This window comes from Calonectris borealis, chromosome 1 (genome assembly GCF_964195595.1).
Source record: "Calonectris borealis chromosome 1, bCalBor7.hap1.2, whole genome shotgun sequence".
NCBI lineage: Eukaryota > Metazoa > Chordata > Aves > Procellariiformes > Procellariidae > Calonectris > Calonectris borealis.
The window spans coordinates 38,798,690-38,820,089 of NC_134312.1; the positions used below are offsets into that span (position 1 = coordinate 38,798,690).

Here is a 21,400-nt window from a genome sequence, read left to right on the forward strand (position 1 = left end):
CCCAATGCTACCAGGGCCGGGGTAAAATTTGCTTAATCGTTTCAGGAGTCGGGGATCATTTTTGTAGCAGCACTGTGAATGTCACCCTGCTACAAGTGGACATGAGTTGTTGTGAGGAAGAAGTTGTTCATCTGCATGATAGATCGGTGTCTTCTGGAATTTAAATATTAATTGAAAAGTCAAGGTCAGAGGGCAGCTGACACTTGACTTTGCTCTCTTTCCTCCATCCACGGCTTTGATCATGCTACATCTTTCTTTGTGCCTGGTGCTCGAGAGAGTACCCCAGGGTCATGGCCTGTTTCCTAGTCAAGAGGTAAAAACCTACTGGCTTAAATATCTGAGGCCCGAGCTTTAGCGGGGGGTGGGGGTATGAAGGGAGAGGGGGGAGCGTTTGCTTCATGCTTTTCACATTTCCCACATAACCCAAAGCAGACTAAACAAAACCAGTGTGAAATCTCATGGCTTGATGCTGCTATGGTTATATTTTTTAAGCTGTCATCCATTCATTTATACTTATGTTTATTCCCTGGATTTACAGCTTTTTTTTTTCAGCCTTTTCTTGCGGGGAGGTGGGGGGGAAGGTTGAAACCTTTTGAAAGGGGATTGCAGTGAGCAGTGGCCTATGATTAAAGCCCAGTGTTTTTCCTTGATGCCGCTCCTCCGCAGCAGTGTCACACATGGTAGCATTTAGGAGCCCTTCACAGCTGAGGTGTTTCAAACACTAATGAATGGAAGTTTGGTCATATAACGCAGGCAAGCTTTAAGGCATGCTTTGCTGAATGGTGTACTGTAGTGGCCTGGGAAAGGAAGAGAGTTATAAATTGTGTCAGTTAGCCACCCAGACAAAATGAAGCCATGTGGAAAATCAAATCTATTAAAGTATGAAGACTGTTATAAGCTGTTTTAAGCTGGTCATTCTTAAAAGGTCTCAGTTGGCTGAGGGGGTAAATTCCTGTTCTTCCTAGATCTTTTTCACGTGCTGTCTCAGGCGATGATGTGCAGCATTTGATAAAAAACAACTTTTCACTGACAGCCCCTTATATCAGAAATGTTTATTGTTCCCAGTTTACTGCCCATGTCCTGAAAGGTACTGCACATTTGTTAAATAAGCAGTGTAAGAGCATCGCATTTGGGCAGGCTTGCTGAAGTCGAACATGAAGGCAGCGGCGGGTTGGAGGAGGACAGCCGATGAGGAGGAGAAGGCTTCCCAGAGCACCCGCTTAACATTGGATACCTGCTCAAAATGCTTTCTGTTTTCTAGCGGCCCATGTCTGCTGGCCGTAAGAGGGCCATGACAGAGCACGGCACGAATTACTTTTCTGTGGCACCCCCTGGGGTGGGGGGAAAGCCTGGCAAACCAAAGTGGGGTGACTGGAGAGTGAGAGACCTTCCCCTCCTCCCCAAAGTGGCTTCTTGAGATGTCACAGCCACTGTAAAGGGCATTTTGTTAGCTCGGGAGGTAATTGTCAGCTGTGTGAGAGAAGAGTGAGGTGGCAACCTAAGATGCATGGTCACCACAGTACTTATTTTTCCTGTTTGTGTATTCTAGGAAGAGACTGAAGAAACGTCCTCACAAGAGTCTGCAGAGGAAGACTAGGAGGCCTCACCATGCAATTTCTACCTCATCAGCAGTTGGGTCTTTTGAAGGGAGAAGACACTGCCTTGACCACTTATTTTCTATTGCCATGGTCTTTCCACTTTTGCCTGGGGGAAAAAAAATCGCATAACCTTAAAAAGGATTTGACTAATCATCATCTTTGTAATCCCTTCACAGTCCCAGGTTTAGTGAAAAACTGCTGTAACACAAAGGGGACACAGATTAACGATGCAACTTTTAATTACTGTTTTCTTTTTTCTTAACCTACTAATAGTTCGTTTGAGCTGCTAAGTAAGGGTGAATGGGTCAAGAAGAGCTCGGAATCAGGTTTATGTCATTCACTGCACTGCATATAAACAAGAAACTTGTAACATAGTCATTATAATGGGCATTGAAATAGGAAAGGCTGGGTGTGTAACACTAAAGCCTTGCAACACTTCCAGCAACCCACTCCCTACTTAGTGAACTCCCTGTTTTAGAACACCAAAGATAAGGGATAGATACTACTCTTTTTTTTGTAACCTTCTTGTAGACTTGTACTTGATTTTTTTTTTTTTTAAAGACTTACTGTTATTTCAGGAAAAAAATTGAAAGCTGATCTTTCACTTCATTCAGCTGGTAATCAGAAGAAAGAAATCAACACGAAAAAGGTACTTTATTTTGCAAAAGGGAAGAAAGACAAAGATACGTTGTATAGTTGTAGATACAAACATATCAGCAGAAGTAGTAGTAAACAAAATGAACAGCCCTCATCTTCTGGACGATAGGAAGCCAGGCGGAGTTGGCTTTCTATAGAGCCAGGCATTTTCTATGGAAACAAAAATGACTGACACAAACACTCTTATGCCATTAATGACTAAGTCTTTATCGAGAAAAGTGTTTTAAAACATACAGAAAGGTACCTCAAAATTAATTATGAATTTATCTGAACAAAAATAATCTGTATGTTTTGCTTAGTTTCAACTAATTCCACTCGTCCCGTACCAGTATTTCAAAAGAATTGAATCTCTCCTCATTACTCATCAGTCATGATGTAAGAACCAACACCATGTACCTCAGCTAAGCTCGTGCATTACTTTAAGCAATGTATTTTGACATAGGATGGTTCACTGAGCACCTCTGTGCCAGTGGCATTTCTCCATCTTTTCATTCAAAGCAGCACTTTTAGCACCAGATGCAATATTACCCCACTATTCAATACTACCTCTGATTTTTACAAATAACTCAACAGACTGATAAATACATGCTGCTATACACATTAAATGCAGGAAATTTTTACTGGGTAGATAAGCATGAGTATCTGCATTTTCCCCTTATTTCTACTCAACACTTAATTGCAGTTAAGGAAGCAATATCTTTATTGTGTTTCGGCATGACTATGTATTTTTCTTTCTCTTGGTTTGTTTTTGTTTTTTTTTTTTTTAATGTACTTACCCTATTCTCTGCTAGACTTCTGTGTAATGTACTGTTAACTTGAATATATTTTTGTACTGAATTGCTGATAGGTTTGTGAGGATAATTTTCTTCAATGACACTACATGACATAGAAAAAATTTAGCTGTAATGTTTAAATATTACTGTCCAAGTTTGTACCTCAAATGAATTGTTTAAAGAAATGGACTAATTGATTGACAAAGACCTACCTCCAGACTTTAAATGGAATGAACTTGTTACTTTCAGCATTAGTTTTGAGACGTTTGAAACAGTTAGGACTGCAACTAATCCCTAATTCAAAACTATTTTTGTAAAATAACTTGTGGAAAATGAACACATTTTAAATTACTTTCATATTAAAAAAAAAACGAACAAAAAAAAAACCTTCAAAGAAACTTGAAGCTTTGTAGGTGGGAAGCAACAAGCTCAGCTTTTGCATAATGCAATCACGAATATGTGTTTAAAAAAATAATTAGTAGATTGTAAGAAAATACTTGACAAGTATTTTCATGTATTTTACACAAATGTGATTTTGTAATATGTTTCAGCCAGATTTATTTTAAATGCTTCTTATGTAGAGGTTTTTTATTCTCCTCTCTCTCACTTTTGTTGTTCTCTCTCTCTCCCCCCCTCCTATTTCGTTTTCTCTGTTTCTGTTTTATTTCCCTTCTTCGTCTTTCCTAGTCAGTACTTTGTACCATTGTATTAATAACTGGGCCAGGGGTAGTTTCTCAGGAAGGCGTCTGTTGGTATGGCTTTAGTACCGAGCCAAATGCGGTGAAAGATAACTACTTACTGGCTTCTTCCAAGAGGCAGTGTCAAGACATGCGGACCTCCTCGAAAGCCCGCAGAGGGTTCAGTGACGGAAATCGCTGAGAAAGAGCGGATCGGAGTATTACAACTAGACATGTTAATATTAAGTGAAATAGAAATAATCCTAGCTATACAGTAGCTCTAACAGGCCAAATCCAGCGTCACTTGAAGGCGGTAGAAGGAATTCTGCTGACTTCAAAGGGCATCGAATCAAGCCTTAGCAAGTCCCTTTTGGGGTTTGGGTTTTTTTTTTCTTTTTTTAAAACCACAGTATCCAGTGGATGACACAGAAATAATCGCTGGGTGTGTGTCACACTTCAACCTCCGAGAGACTTACCACTCTGATGAACTGAATCTTGTATTTTCTATATATTGTAGTACAATCAAAACACATTACTACCTCTTAGGGCCTACTATACCTCATTTTTTCAGACTGAAAAATTGCATGTGGCCATTGAATCAGTGAGAACATCATAAAATTTTTTATATATATAGTTTATTTTTATGGGAGATAAATTTTATACGACTGTTCTTTGCTGTCATTGGTCACTGCTAACTAAGACTGGACATTTAACTCTTCTACCATTTCTGCAAGAGAGGTGTGTTTGCAGGAAAAAAAAAACGCTTCAAGATGTTTAACTACAGTTTACTTTTTCTTTTGAGTGTCTTCTAACTTTTTGCTTTGTTCTTCGTGTAGAGTTGCTGTCTATGATTGTACTTCGAATCGCTTGCTTGTTGAAAATGTTCCTTTAATGGATTATCACAGTCTGTTCAGCACAATAAACATAATAGCCTCTGTGATCCCCATGTTGTTTGATTCCTAGACTTTTGTCACAGTTCCATAAAATGGGTAATAAAGTTTGGTCACAGTGACCAAATTTGTAAAAGCTTTGCATGCAAGTGGTCTTTTTTTGTCCCAGGACCGTAGGCGTGTGCCTGAGAAGAAGTGCATTTGCTGTTAGGGACCCCAGGGGTGGGCGCTCAGCAGAGGGACACGTCTTATGTGGCTCCCCTAACGGCGAGGCACCCGTTCCCGGTGTGGGACTCGCCGTGCCGAGCTAAGGGCTAAGCCGTGCACTGGGGAGCAGTGGTCCTACCTGCCAGACTGGAAATACTATAGCGCAGGCGAGGCTGAAATGGGTTTTGTTGCCTGGCTTCTAACCTGCCTCTTGGGGGCCCACCAAGATGATGAGCTTTCTCCTCTTTTTAGGCAAGTTTGCAGTTCACATCCAAGTTCATAGAGTTTATATTATGCGGTCATCAGGTTAAAAAGAGCAGGTACTCAAGAGCAGCTGAGACAGGAATGTGCCTGGGTGCGGTCTGGGGCAAAACTTGAGGAGCTCAGGAAACTCTGCGTTAAACACCCACCCCTCCAAAGTTGTCGTAGGCAGGTTGGACAGGATTCTTCTGGCTTCCCCTCTTCATTTGCTGTTACATGGTCCCCTGGCCTCTTACAATATTTAAAGATTGTGGTGCATGTCTGTTCATTCATATTTGCAACCATGCCTCTCTCACCTAGGACGATTGTTCAAATATAAATTCCACACATTCTTTGTGTTCACTCATTTGCAAACTCTCCACCTAATCCCTTTTGGCTTAGTAACCTCTGCTTTCCCAAGGGCTTCATGGCATGTTCCCTTTGGTTACTTGTAAAACGACTAAAAAAAAAACAATCACAAAAAAAGCTTTAAGTAGTAACACCCATTCAGTTCTGAGTCAGAGATGTGAGTAATTGCATTCATCACATTATGTACCCTCTTCTGTCCTTTCTCACCCTGCTTGGTGGTATTAAAGGATCATTGCACTTTTTGGTCTTCCTGGTGGTCTTCTTCCCTGTGGTTGCCATCACTCGGCTCTTCCTGTTATTTTATCTGATGTGATGCTCCAGCTGTAACCCACCCACCTTATGGATCAGCCAAGTGGCTGAACTTGTGCAACCCTGTGCTTAACTCCCCTCTACTTCTTATTAGTCATTCCTCCAGCTTGCTTCACTCCCACTTCCCTTCTTGGGGCATCTTCCAATGAACTTCTGCACGCTTTATGCCACAGTGGGACTATTTGTGTGTATAAAACTAATCGGCTTCTGCAGGATCAAGGTCTGCGTTTGTCTAGCGGCCAAGAGTGCTTTATCCAAGGTGCCTGTGTCAAGGGTTGTATTAAGTTTCTGCTTTTGCTTTCCACTCCCATCACATCACATCCACACAAAGATGGGGAATTACCGAAAGCTGGTGCTGCGAGTGCCTTGCGCAGCAATTTAATTGTCCGTAGCTTTTTTTAAAACCAGAACATCTGGTCTGCTCATCGTTAGAGACAGGATCCAAGGCAATGGCAACAACGTGTTCCTCTGATCACAAGAGAGGAGTCAGATTTGTCATACCTCAAACTTCACCTGAAGCCTGAACGAAGTTTCTCACCCCAGCACCTTTGCCTATATGGATGTAGAATTTCTGTCTCTCAACTCACCCTTTTTTAATCTCCCACCGTCTTCCTGATCACATTAATTTTTAAACATACAAATGTACTTTGGCATATAGCCTTTAGTGCAAATAAAGGTCCAATTGCTATATGCCTTCTTGATTCAGAAATAATACCAGTTTATTACATCTACTTGCTTAGTCAAACGAATGTCTGCCACTGTGTGTTATATGCATTGGCTGAAGAATACAGACATCCTTGCTGTCTGGATGTTTCATAGCCAGCACAATTAATGTGGGTAAATGCTCTGTTCCTGCCTGGCTCCCGGACCCACGGGCTGTGTGCCACGCTAGGAGACACTAGTGACCCCCTTGCCACCCCACCTCACTCACAGGCGCACGAGGAGCCAAGCCGCCCCATGCACGCACTCCACCTCGCTCCGGGACGTCTCTGGCGTGCAGCTCCTGCTCTAGCCGAGTCGCTGCTCGCACACCTTCAGTCGGTGTGGTGAGCTCTGCTGTTGCCCTTCCCCTCCGGGCTGATTCACCTCCATGTGACAGCAAGGTTTAACATGTCTTTTTTCTTCCCACCTTTTATTTCTCTTTGCCACTCAAACAATCTTCTGGCCTATTGGAAATTTTTTTCATTTCTTTCCTTCCCATCTGTGATTTAATGCTTTCCCCCCCTTTATTGCTCCATACTTGCAGAGCAGTTGCTCCAGTATTCAAGAAAAAGAAGGCATCTTCCTGTAATTAGCATCCTCTGGAGATACATGAATGTCGTCACGATTAGCCTGAAGATAACAGTCCAGTGTGGTAGCAGTTTAAGTGGGAAGCAATCTGCCTGTTTACACTCTAAAATAAGGCCGCAGATGGTTGTGCCCCCAACCTGCAGCACGGGATTATCATCAGCTTTTATCTGCTAGCAAAAGGGGAAATTGAAACGTTAGGAGATGAGACACAAGTCTTCAACAGTGCTTCCCTACTAAGATGGGGATAATTAAGCACAGCTAAAAGCATTAGCATTGTCATATAAAGGAGGAGCTTTACATTGTTAATAACGGCTAGGGTAAAACTGGAGCAGGAATCCAAACATATGCTACATTAAGGCATGCTATCAAAATAATCAGTGAAAGAAAATAACAAATGAAAGCTGGGTGGATCTGAAAAATCAATAGCAGGCAGAAACGTTAATTAGCCAGAGAGGAAACTTAGCAAAGGCAGAAGTCCCATCAAAAAACAAGATTACATTACATTATATATGAATGTCAGCTACAAAATATTATGTGGGACCACCAAAGATTATGATTTTAATCATAGGGGGTTTTAATTCAGAAAATCTATTAAATATATATAGTCCCTTAAGGCATTTTATTCTTAGTTCAGGGAGTAGGCAGAAAAATAAGCACATTTTTATTGCATTGGAACACATTTGCCATAAACCCATACTTTTAGCAATATCACATAATAAAAAATAAAATTTAAATCAACATTTGAAAACAAATCAGCTCAGCAGATGCATAGAAGGAGTTACTTCGGCCCTACATAACTGCAGAGTATTGTCTTTAAAGCTACCTCATAGTCTAAGATAGGGATTTTATGAGGCCGACATGCTCTAAAGGTGTTTACAATGAATTACCACTCCTAGACTGCAGCTGCGCTTGGGGCCAAGACAAATTAACCTCTATCTAAGGCGCTGTTGTAAGACTATTTTTGCCAAAGGTTCATAATGTGCTCAGTTTGGGATGCTTTAGGTTTGGCATTTATATCCCAACAAATACACAGTAACTTCAATGAGATCCAAGACCTGGGGAATGTCACCCGCTGGCATCTCCCCCCGCGATCCAGACTTTTGGTCTCCCGAGAGCAGGAAAAAAGCAGGAGAAAAGCAGGACCACATATCACATATGGCTGTTCTTGTGTTACTAGCAACGCCCTTGAGATCCATCTCACTGTCCAGTTATAGTTCCCGTAGGTCGCAGAGGTACCACCATGACTGGTCTCTTCTTTGCAGGGAGAAAGGGGTCTTGCCCTAAACAACTGTGTGTGGCAAAGCTCATGACACAGAACTGGTGTTTGAGGAGGCCATAACAAAAACCCTACTCTCACCTTTGCAAACCGTTTACAATCACGAGACGCATCTCTGTGTGTGTCTGTCCTTGGGTGCGTGAAACTATACAGCAGGACCATAACTGTGACCGTATCTTTTTAACACTTTTAAAAAATACATATATTTTAGATTTTTCAATGGTTTCTGGTGATTCTTCATCACATGTGCCACTGGCACACTCAGCAAAGTGTTCTATTGTATTTAAAACAACACCACAGCAATGATACAGCACAGGGTAGGAGACGAGAATGAATCTCAGAAGCCTTGTATTATCCAGACCAATAAGGACATTTGTTTTAAATAAGTTTCAGTGCATCATTATTCAGTTTCATTGGGGCAAAAGTTACAGTTTCTGATTAAAGTCCTTAGAATTAAATTGCTTCATCAGCACTTAATTATCCGTGCTGGGAATGGAAGCTGGCTTCCTTCTGTCAGAATTTGACACAAAACACCTTAGTTTGGTTATATGTGTGTGCTACATGAAAATAGTCCCCATCTTTCTTAACCAATACACACAATTAAATGGTATAGCTCCTGATTTCAATAGGAAATAGGCTTAAGAAAAGAAAATAGGAAGTTTTCATTTCCTATGGAACACAGGAAGCATTCATAATCTTCTGTCTATCCCCTTTCCCTTAACAACTTCAAGGCTGTTTCCATTCTTTTCAGTAATTAGCCTTGACCTGGAAAGGATGACCTCTACTAGTGCCTTTTTCTCATGAAGTCTTGTCTTAGATCAGCTTGTAGTGCATAGATTTACCTTTGTATTTTTCTGAACTCTACAATATGGGGAACCTCAAGGTCTTAAATACACTTCTAGGGCGTGCAGCCCTGAAAGTAACTGGTCGTGGATAAGTAATGACTTTCCTGGTAACACCAAAACCTGCAAAATCATGAGGTTGAATAGGCACAGATGGGGGTGCACACAAATGACAGAGGCCGTGAAGAAAACAGTGCTGGGGAGTTGGGTGAAATCTTTTACCGGAGTTGCTTATGGCAATGAGTGTTAGCAATAACTAATCTCTTTCATGGAAGTGAAGACCAGCTAAAGTTGCAACCTCTGCTCCGTACACAGAAACTAGTAAAAGACGTTTTATTGTTATTATAGTAAAAGACATATGAAACAAGCAGGAGAAAAACAGAAGCAGAGAAAGGAGCGACAGAGCGATGCAAATTACACCGTGAGCGTGCGGAGGAAAGCTTAGCAAGAGCTTTCAGCCCAAGTGCAGACCAGAAGGACTAAACCTGTGAGCAAAGCAGCTGTGTACAGCTCCTCGGTCCGTTCCTGCTCTGCTCAGGAGACCAGGCTGAGCGCGTTTCTCACGAAGAGGCAGGCTTAGGTCAAGCAACACCTGACTCAATTTGGCTTTCTAAATGAAACTACACCCAGGGCCCTGAATTTTGGCTAATTGCTTGACTTGGAAATGGGAAAGTGTTCAAAAACAGTCACATGCACACATGCAGAGCAGAGCAGAGGGCATCCCAGAGTGTACCAGCAGGTTGGGACCACTGCCCCTAATCACACCCCCGTTTGAGATGGAAGGCTGCTGATATCGTGCTATTTACACACCTTGCTTTTCTTCTGCTCAAATACTTTATGGAAATTCAGAGGCTAACACACAGCTCCTAATAAACATAACATTCCGCTGTTTGCTTAAGCATAGCTATGAGTTACTCTAGAAAATGAAAAATGAGGGAACAGATCAATGTGCCTGCTCCACACTATCACAGCTAACGCACTAACTCCATTACGATCTACAACAGAGTCACTTTGAAATACTCTTACTGGTAAGATCAGGACTTCTGAAGCACCTTTGCAGTGTGTACGGTCTAAGGGCCTCATTCTAGATGATGCTGATCATCCTGCCCCTGGGACCTCAGGGACTTAACACTTCACAGGATCTGGCCTTGAATTTGGCCTCGCTTTAGTACCCTTGCTAAGGCTGCTGTACTGTATATACAGCGTTAAATCGGTTTACATGAGGTTTCCCTTTCACCCATTGTCGTGTGTTTCAGTAAAACTATCCAGTGGTGACTAAGCAGAGAAAAGCCAACCTTCATCTGAGAATCTTCCAAAACACTTCTTATTTTTGTAAGTTCAACGCACCTGCACCAGTCCCACAGTTTTGCAGTGGGTGATTGAGATGTACAGATGTGATTTTACACTGCCAGGAAGGTGATGCAGAGAGATGTAAGGCTACAGACACCTTGGGTGTGTGATTCTCTCTGTTTCCCAATGACAAAAGTCCAAAAGCTTCTCTGATCTGAGGGGACCTAGTCCTTCAGTGACAGAGCCCTGCAATAATGTCGGCAGTGCAAACCTTTGGGATAAGCTCTTCTCTCCCACCACATACACGAGGGCAGTTAAAGACACTTTGACAGCATCAGTAAAATGAGCAGGTGCTCTCGTAGTCTATGGAGGTGTAGGGGATTGTACTAGAGCAGCCACACCATGGTTTCAATTGAGGCAAACGCCCACAAGCTAGGGAGGGCTGACCCCAGGAAGCAGTGGGATAGTAGTAAATAAAAAAGTAAACTTAAGTGTTTGGTGTTGATGAAAAGTTAGTGGGTTTTTTTCCAGATAAAGGTCAAAAGAGTAGCCAAACTAAACAGGTTTTCTGCATTTAGAAGGAGATCTGTGTCACCAAGCTTTAGTCATTTAAAAGTTAGATGTCTCATCCAAGGTTTTCATCAGCCAGAGGGCAATTCATTCCTTCCTAAAATATGGGTCTAAGCTGGGTGGGATGAATCACTGATTCCTCCCCACTGACTGTTCAGGAAGCTGAGACAGTGATGTTAACCTAGCTCCAAAAAAATGGGAATATGTGTCATTTCCAGATACATTGCTGACCTGAGAGCTCCTACTCATGAGCAATTGCTCTAGCCCTTGCACTCCTCTTCCAGCTGTGTCTCCAAAGGGAGACGAGCCAGTTGTTTTCATCACATGCACAGGGTAAGTGCATAAATCCAGAATAGGGTTCAGGGTCTGCGTCCCGCTTTCATAGAAACTGCAGACTGGGAAAGGGACAGAGTGGGTACAGACAGACATCTCCCCTCTGAGCCAGCACAGCCCGTTGCCTGGAGCAGGCAGGCATTCCCATACCTGTCCCTTGAATGCTGCTCGTCAAAGGCTAGGGTAATTTCAAACTTAAAGCTTAGAGGTATTTATTCACATGCACGGTCCCTCCTTTGATGCCCTCAGTACATCGGGGGCACTAAGATAATACATGCTTTGAAGTCCTGCTATACAATGCTGTCATGTACCTGCAAGGAGATGTTCATTTGTTATATTGTCAGTTCAAGCCTCAAACAAACATAAGTATACAACTGAAACATGGAAATAAAAGGAAAAAATATAGTGTCATGTTATCACTACACTTTCTTACCATTGTGTATTTTGCTTATGATTTGCCCAGCCCTCGGTACGGCACTCAGAAAGTGGGGGGAACAGCATCAACGGTCACAACAAATACCGGAGTTAACGTGAAGCTTGCAGTCTCTCCCAAAGGATGGGTGGGCCAAGTGGGCTGCACCAGCTGAGGAGTCAGTGGGAAGCGTTTTGTGTGGTATAAAATAATTGTCTTCTGGTCTTTCTTCATCTGATTTCTCTAATTTTTCAAATAGTTTCCACTTAAAATCACCTGGGACAATTCATTAAATAACAAAGGCTAATTAGAAGCATAGACTAAAAAATGTAAGTGTCCTCAGTCACAAGTGATCCTGCCAAAATATACTTCCACACAAGATATACCTCCTTATCTTCCCTAAAAAAAAGTCTCACTGCAGTGACTGTAGCACCTACATGACTCAACTTCAGGCTCTTTCTGTCCAGTCATGTTCCTTGTGGGCTGAAGATAAGAGACAGGAAAAATGCTCAAAGTTTTAAATTTATGATGGAAAACAACCGTCTCAGCTGACACCTGCTGCTCAGTGAGTGCACTTATGTCACAGATAGCAAGGACAAATATTTCAAATAAGAGCCAGCAGCTTCTTCAAGAGTTGGAAAGTTCATCAGTGCTGCTTTTCCTGATTCGGGGCAGATGAAGGCATCAGGGCATGGGAGACTGCAAGCCCAAACCTGATCAGATTCCCTCAGCTATAGATAATATCACAATTAAACATATCAAAACATGCCAGACACTTCCTGCGATTCAGATTAGTTCGTTAAAGCCAACGTTCGTTTCTACCAACACTGCCATCGGGCTCCGTCCTGCTGTGCCGACTTTACCCGTGTTGGGTTGAGTTTGACTGAAAACTACACAGTTGAGCCTTTGAAGGGAGCCTAAACCTCCATCTAGGCAGCCCAGTAAAAAGGCTATAAAAGGAGGCTTTTGAATTATCATTGTCCAGAACGTGATGTCATAACAATAAAACAACATCAGGAAATAATAAAAATATGATGTACCTTTTTCACTGTAAATCCTTTGTGTCAGCTTCCCAGATGGTGTGAATCTGTGTAGCTCTGGGAAATCAATGAAACCACTCTGCCTTACGCCACTGAAGAAGTCGGCCTATCAAACTCAGGCCAAAACACTTTCAGAGCCTCCTCGGCTGAAAGGAGGAGAGGGGAGATGCACAGAAGCAGCAGAGGTAATATCTAACAGCGCTTCCCTGGAGCTGGCGGCAGGTGCTCTAAGGCTCATCTGAACGCCTAGACTAGATCCCAATGAGATCCAGTTAGAAGGCAAAGGCGTATTCTCATTATACGAGGGTAAATGAGGAATGATCCTGCAGAAACCACAGTTACACTCACTTGAGCACAATATGTATGAGAAAAGTTTCAAGCCTTCTGAGATTTTTTTTTTCTTTTGCATTCATGGATTATACGAAACACGTTCATGCTGCCTTAGATATCTCATGGGTTGTGGTATCTTCAAAACCCCCCAAAACATATGTTCTGCTTTCAAGCGTTTTCGGAGTCAGAGCCTGAACTCGGCAGTATACTCCACACTGGGTGTTACTATGCGGAGACAGTGCTTACTTCCCCATGTGGAATTAATTTCAATAGACACTATCAATTCTGTATGAATCAAAAGCCTCCTCTTCTCTCCAGCCTTGGGATGGTCTGGTTCGAGAGGCTGGATGTCCCCAAAAAGCAATAAACCACAGACAACGGGGGGTTTCTTTGTACCCCCCTTTGAAAACCTTTTGAAAACCTCCCTCATCCACATGCTGCATCCCAAAACCATGTCCGCGGCAAACACGGGGACGGCGCCGACCCCCCCGGCTACAGCCCATCCTCATGCCGCTCCCAACACCACAAGCACCAGCTCCTCCTCCACATCCCGAAGGTGATGGTGACCCAGAGCCAGGGTGCTGTCGTGGAGGTGACCAAGCTGAGCGCCCACCAGAAGGCGCATCGGGGAGGAGGTTCTGGCTGCGGCGGCGGCCGTGGCATCAGCGGGGCCGTGCTCTCACCTTCAGCGCTTTGCTGAATTATAACTTTACAACCCTGCAAGATCACAAGAACAAGCGCATATGGGAAAAAAAAGAAAGAAAAGAAAAATATGAACAGGAACACTAAAAGTAATATCTAACAACCAGCTATCACTTTCCAAATATTTTTCTTCTATTAATTTTAAGGGGGAAATCATTTGGTGGTAAATGGGGAATAAACTAAAACCATCTGCACCATGCTAGGCAGCTGTCAGAAAGCCAAGCGAGCTCTTTGGGTATATAGGCCTGATGTTTAAATCCACTGAAGCTATTCCAGCAGCGTCAAGCACACTGATGAGAGCCCTTTCCGAGCGCCGTGCGCAAGAGGCTGGCTCTATTGTTATGGGAAGAATATTGCTAAGATTAGAAAGGTGCGGTAGAAAACCACTAAAATGATACAGGTTTGCAATAAATGAATTGTGTCGGGAGATTAGTCATATGGCACCCATCTATTTTAGAATAAAAGGAAACCAGGAGGGCAGAGAAGAGATCTCATGGATTGATGGGATAAGATGCCGAACACCGTATGTAATTTAAAAACCAGAGGTCCGGACTTGAGCAGAGAGGGAGGGGAGCAGCCTATAAACAATTTGAGAAGAATGTCTTAATCCAAGAAGTAGTTAGCAGGTAGCCTCATGGCTAACTTTGGCAGTTTGATCTAAGCAGTGAACACCAGCAGTCCTGGAGGAGCGAAAGGCTTTTTGAAAAAGGAGTAAACTTAAGAGTATGTCCCATTGACTAGATTTTTGAGATGAGGTTAATGAGAAATAGGTTGATTTGTACTTCCTGAGTTTAAAAGTGCAGATCTCCATGGATCATAACGTCCTGCGTGGCTGCTAATGTTCGTGTGTTAAATAAACACAGCTTCTCTTCCGAACATTAGGATAGCACAACAGTACTTTTCCAGGGCAAATCTAAAATGTAGCTTATTCATTTATAGGGTTGGAGTTATCTGGGAAGGAGGGAGAAGGGTCAGCATTTATGCTGCAAGGTACTGAAAACACATCATCTGAAGATTTTGTAACTCTACCGGGACAACCAGCAATTCAGCTGGTATAAATATAGCTATTCCTATTATCCATGAGTTTAAAATTTTTATCCTACTGAGCAGTCTTTGCAGAGGGTAAAAAAGGATGTATTTCTTTTAATCCATTTTAGCTCTCCAGCCACTTCCTTTCTCCTTGCTCACGTAGTGCTGTGAAGGGCACATAAAAGTCTTGAGCAGCCTTCCCTGTATCCTTCAGTTTTGCTCACAGCCTGGTCCCTGCACCCTTTCTTCACAGAGGAAAGAGCCCGAGGGCGAAGTGGGAGCCCTCCCATTGAGTTTCCTGGGCCCAAGTCTCGCCCACAATTCTCAGGCCAAAGCTTGGAGTAAATACAGAGATTTGCCCTGAACTCTAGGCATTTTGGATTACACACTGCACGAATTACAGTATTTTGCCAATTATTGTTGTCTCACGACTTCAACTCTTTTCGCTACGCAGCCTGAAAGGGCAGAATGGAAACTTAACCCCCATGCTGGCCATCGTGTTTTGTGCTGTCATGTCTGTTTTCATACAGCTGTACCTCGTCCCAAGCCACGGACCCATCTGCCAAGCTGGGCTTCGCTGAGACACTCAGCTGTATGCCTGCAAACAGGTCACCCTGTGTGCACCCAGCAAACGGTGCCAGATAGAGGAGATGGAGGAGGTGGCCTTGGGGAGAGAAAATGGCGGGAGTAATGGAAGCTGTGGAAGAAAGGAAACGTGTGAGAGGAAGAAAAAAGCAAGTTAGACGTGAACTTTTAGGAATTAGAAGGGAGAAATAACAACCAAAAGAAGGGGTGTGAAGGAACATGAGGTTGGAGCTGCACAGCCACTTTAGCCGGCGCAAATCTGTGCCGCTGCCAGGGGCAGCCTCTCCTCTCCCCTCTCCCCCAGTCGTTTCCACCATTTCCCCGTTCAGTCTGAGCTGGCTGGAAACAACTAAAACAACAGAAGTAGAGAAGCCGTCCCGTCACGCAGTTCAGGAGCAGCCCTGGAAGGGCTTGTGCGGTCAGGCAGGACCAGCCGCAGGAGGCGGGGGCTGGGGGGGCAGCACTGGGTCTCTGCAGCATTGGAGTGCCCAGGGGTAGTCGGGGCTGTAAGGATAACTCCTGCGTGGATGAACATGATGTCCCGAGCCCTGCAAGCACCCACCCTGCCATGACTCACTACACTGTCTAGAGAAGCCCATCCTAGTTGGCACCTACCTTAATGAGAAAAGCAAACCTTGTGTTTGAATGCACTGACTCCTGGGTGAAGGCACTGGGCTGGATTTTCCCAGTGAGGACCTTGGGCTCTACAATCATTCCGCTCCCCTTCACACACTCACGTAGCTTCCCCTGGACAGCCCCTGTGAGCACACACAACTGTGCACATACCTGAAGTCACCAGCGTTGGCACCCTGCAAAATTTAATAGCCACATCTCCAGACCGCCCCGACCCTGGTGTTGTGCAAACCTGCTGAGTGTCATGGAGGGAGATACATCCTCCAGCGCCTGTGAATTAGACTACAGCCCACAGCAGGAGGCATGAATGTTTCTATTAATTTCCAGAAGAAGATATCTGAACTCCAGAGAACTCCAAAAACACAGCTCTTTTCTATTTCATCCTGTACGGCCGCTCCATGGGAAAGAGAAGACTGTATTTTAAAGGTCGTTTCCTTTCTTTCTTCAGCCCCTTTTTGACAGGGTGTTTCCCAGAATAGGTTCTTGTCCCTGGGCCAAGAGCACACTTTTAGCACCTATATCCCCTAACCTACATCAGGTATTGCAGCCAAATGAGATTCTCACATCTAGTTTCTCTAGTCAATGTGAGCAGCCAAAGCTGCGAGTGAGGAAGGCTGAGAGCCGGCTTGCATGGCACTCGGTGAGGTCCTCCCCGGACAGGCTGCGCCTCAGCTTTCAGAGACCTGGGTCAAACTTTGATTCAAAGGCTTTGGGAAATCCTTGCCTGAGTTCTCTTTTGGCCTTGCCGGTCCCTCCTGCATCTGCAAACAGTGTCTCTCATGAAGCTTAAACGTTAAAACACAAACAGCAACAGCGCTTCAGATCTGTGTTGTAAAGCGCCGGGTATTCATTATTACTTTCATCCTATTTGCTTCTAGCAGAAGAAAGTGAAATTATAAAAAAAGGATTAAAGCAGCACAATAGAGAGAGAATAATATAGATAAGTGAACTTTTCTTCCTGGATTTTGTTAGTAAAGTACAGAAATAGCAGCTTAAGTGCCAATTGTTGAGAAATAATCTTTCTGTTCTTAATTCTGTACCCCTGAACAGAGCACATATTGGTGCTTAGAAAAACCATTAGTTCCACATACATCTGTAATTTGTGGAGACCTGCAATAAAACTGTATTAATCTTGGATTACGGCAAATTACTAACTCTCACCCTCCTGTTCCGTGGTCGGTTCCTGTCCCGGAGTTATGGCAGGCGGGGACTTGTTTGTAGCCACGGGATTTGTGCTTGTCTGAACCAGGGAAGTGATCAGAAAGACTTGCATGGGCTTGCCGCGGCATTCTTGAAAGCTTTTTAAGAATTGAAGTACCTGAAAACTCATTCATACTTTAAAGGGCTAAGCTTTACAAAGTGTCGTACAATCTGTAACTGAAATCGGAATAGACTTCTCTATATTGGAAAGCGTCTTTCTATAACTTTGGGGAAGTGAACCTTTTTGTTCTGGTACTCAGCAAGTAGACTTCTCTTCCTAAGTGCTCCTAAAATGGTTTTGCAAAAGATCCACCATATTTCTTGAATAAAGTTATAAGCCAACAGAACCTTTCTGTGAAGGTTTATGAGCATTTTTCTGTGAAGCACAAGTCAAACAAAAGATCAAAGCCGTACACTGAAAAGAAAAAGCAGTTAGGGGAAAAAGAAGAACAGCATGTTTTAGGTGGGAAACCTATTTGGGGCAATTTAGAAAAATGCTTTAATAGCTTCTTAATAAAAAATGAATTACTCCATCCCAATGGACACAGTGTATAAATATTAACATTTCAGCTTTATAGTAAATGCTGGTCTTGTAGCACTTTAGCAGTCACATCCCAGAGCAGTTTGAAAGGAGGTGCTGGGCTTCATACTAACAGTGAAACCCATCTGTTAAGTGCTGTTAGAATAAAGCAAATGCCTCTGAGTTTTGCCTGTAAGTTTGCCGGAGCCAGGATTTCCTCCTTCCCTGTGGAGAATAAGGGTACTTATTACACCAGCTGGTTCTGAGCACTGGCCCAGCTCCAAATATAGGGTGAACGAGGGAGCCTTTTTGCATGGCGGGGAGCAGGCAGGGTTGGGAGGTGCTATAAGAAAAGGTGCTGGGATGCAGTTTTCCCTTGGGCTTCTCCCTGCTTCTATGCTCAGTAACCCAGAGTAGGACGGCCCGCTGCCTGCCTCTGGCACACAGCCCCTCCACCCTCACTGCGTACGGGTGGAGTGGATGTGTTTGCTGCAACTGTCCAGGGGATGGGAGCCGAAATATGTTGTTAGCAGAGTCATCTGAGACTACATACGCATGGAGGGACCAGCTGGTGGGGAAGCCAGGCTGCCGGCCCGACACGCGAGGGCTCGTGATGGCAGCACCATCCGGGGGGGCAGCGGTAGAAGCACAGAGCAGGATTGGGTCAATGATTTCTGGTTTGTATTTCCCATAAAGCATTAGTTGGGGAAACACGTACGGTATCCCACATGTGGTGGGTTAGGGTAAAGCTGTCGGATGCCTTCCCCGGATGATTTAGGAGCGCACGCTGCAGGCTAAGGCACTGATCTTTATGATCTCCAGTCACTGCCAGCCTCTCCTGCCGCTCGCACGCCCTGTCCAAAGCCCGCACCCTCCCGGGTGAGGATCGCAAGCCCTTCGCCGGGAACGAGTGAAAAACTCAGCTAGACTCTTTCTTTCAGAGCAGGAGAAAAATCTTCCCTTTTCCCCTCACCGCCGGCACCTGGGGCTGCCCTAGTGTGTCCCTGCGCACCCGCAGTGGTGGATCATGCCGGGGGGCTTAGACCCACTGGGGACATCAGCAGGATTGTGGTGTGGGGGATTTGCCACTTCAGCACAGCTCAGGTGACGGGTACGGGTCTAAATAGACATGTCTAAATACGACTCTGGTACCATAGTTATGGCATTCACCTGGATGGGGTAAGTCTGGATTCAGGTCCCTAGATAATTTCTGGTCTCCTCCCATGACTTGCTAATTACTTGGCATCTCCTCTGGACACTGCAAATCCTAATCTTGGTGTACCTAAGCACTCACACACCTTCCTGACATCTTCTGCTGGGTGGGACCAGGGCAGACTACCAAAACGGCGGTGGTCTGACTCTCTCACGCCACTGGAAAGCTGCCACTAAAGCTGTTCATAAAGCGATTGCTCTTCACATACAACAACTGTTCAATTGCTGAGTATATCCGGACTGAACACATTGAAACAGCTAAACACACACCAAATATGGCCAAGAAATGCTTGATCATAAATACGTCAGTTGTGGAATAGTCTCATAACAGTGTGGGATCTTAAAGTTTTGGGGAGAGGCAGGTTATACATGGGATAGTTATTATGTTGTAAAGGAATTTCATTTCAACTGTTAATGGGAAAAATAAATCATGTTTCTGGTACTGTGAAAATATGATTTTAAAACAAAAAAGGAGATGAGCATAGTATGGGATGGGAAGAGGATGAGAACACTGAGCCACACCAGAGTTGGTTTTAAAACATTTCCAGCTGAAGCAGTTCCACACTGTTGTCTTAACTTGGCAATATGTGCAGAAAATGGCTCCCAGCAAGGACTAAAGGCTGGTTATGGTCTGGCACCAAGCATGCTCGAAAGGATGTCAAGGTCTAGATAACCACAGTTAATAACAGTTTATCCCAACAAGGCACAGGGTGACACCCAAACGTGTATCTCCGTCTGCATAAACCCCTAAACTTCTGCATCAGCCCTTTGGACTAGAGAGTCCAAGGGGAGATGCTCACTGCCACGAGCCCTCGGCCTGAAGATCGTCACGTTGCCACTTAGGCCCAGTCCACGGGGTCTTTGTGGTGCTTGCTGCCGAGCTGGTGGGACTGCCCCATGCAGCCAAAGCCTTTATGGGGGACCACTATTTTTTAATATATTGTAACACTTGTAAAGCACTTTGCAACAATAAATCTTTTCATTATTTATGACATTTCCTCTGCCTTCTCTCTCAGTGTGATAATATACTTTTAAAATAAACATTATCAGTTTATACCTTCATTAAAACTCTATATATGCTCTTCTACGTCCTCAAGGCATTCACTGGAGTCATAATTGTAACCAGTGTGTGACGTAAGAATTCAAGCCCATAAAGCCCGTTCATAGACACTTCGCAGCATATGCCGTTTATTTGGGTTTCCATTAAAGGTATTATGTTGCCATATTTTGCAACCATAAAAGAGTAAATAATTTCAAAGGATTGCTTGACAGGAGACTTCTGTTTTAAATGGAGCTTAGGTATATGGGGGAAATTGTTGGCAAAAACATACCTAATTGACCCATTGCTGTGATCGTCTTTTTAACTCTCGCTTCAGCTCTGCAGGTAGATAACTCTCCTGCAGGGTGTTTTGGGGGGGTGGAAAAGGGACTACATGGGGTTCCCTGTATCTTTTCAGTACTTAGCACAAGGGGCCGAGCATTCCCCATGGATTATTGTATCCCTGCTCCAGGTCCACTGGAAAACCCTTGGGCGTAGGCAGCCTTCTGCTGATGGCTACATTGCAGAGACCCATCTCTGGAGAGCTCTCTGCAAACCCGCCCTAGTCTCAAAACCCAAAAGGACTCTAGGCGTTGCACCTAGACCATTCCTGACCATCTCACAAGACCAAAATATTAATTAAAAAGCCTTGCCTTTTACCCTTCTGGTTCCTTCGTTGTAGTTTTTTCCCTAGTTACACTACCCGAGGCAGATTGTCCCACTTCTTGATTCTAAAAGCTGCTGCATTTGTGCTGAATGAGACCAGAAGAATGAGATGAAGAAATGAAAAATTAATATGTCAACATTTTTTCAGAACACATTTTCATAAATAGCACTGTGAAAAGATTTCCACCATTTTACCGCCCAAAACAACTAAGCCCCCCCCAATCCAATTTTGTTTCTTAATGAGCTGTGCAAAAATCTTGATGAAAGATGCAAGTTCTGCTGTATCTGTTCACTTTTAGAGATTGTTCTGTCAACACAGTTTTGTTATTCAGGTAGTTTTAGTTAACTTTATTCTTCATTATATTGTTATCAGAGATAAACAGAAAACGGGTATACTCACGTGTAAGCGCCAAATTATGCCCCTGGTCAAAAGTAGAGCACATGATTACTATGACTGTGATGCATTTGCTATTCTTAGGCTGAAGTACTTCTGAATATTATAAACCAGCAGTTTTATCTCAGCTTTCTGTTTCCTACCAAACAAAGTCCCAATACTACAGGCACACAACTGAAAAACTGAATACACATGGATAATTCCACTGAATTCAATAGAATATGCCCATCTGGAGACTAACTTTTGTATAAAAATGCTTGCAAATAGCAGTTTATGCTTTACAGTTTACTTGACTAACAGACTTATCTTTCAACAAG

At 43.7% G+C, this 21,400-nt stretch overlaps 1 protein-coding gene across 1 annotated transcript in view; it reads left to right on the plus strand.

Annotated features, from left to right (window-relative positions):
• Positions 1 to 5,834, plus strand: part of HMGA2 (high mobility group AT-hook 2) — a 124,278-nt gene extending 118,444 nt beyond the window's left edge. The window contains exon 5 of the mRNA XM_075149127.1: positions 1,550 to 5,834. Coding sequence (XP_075005228.1) covers positions 1,550 to 1,597 — 48 coding nt within the window. The 3' untranslated portion in view covers positions 1,598 to 5,834. The remainder of the gene's footprint in view (positions 1 to 1,549) is intronic.
• Positions 5,835 to 21,400: the final 15,566 nt, after the last annotated feature.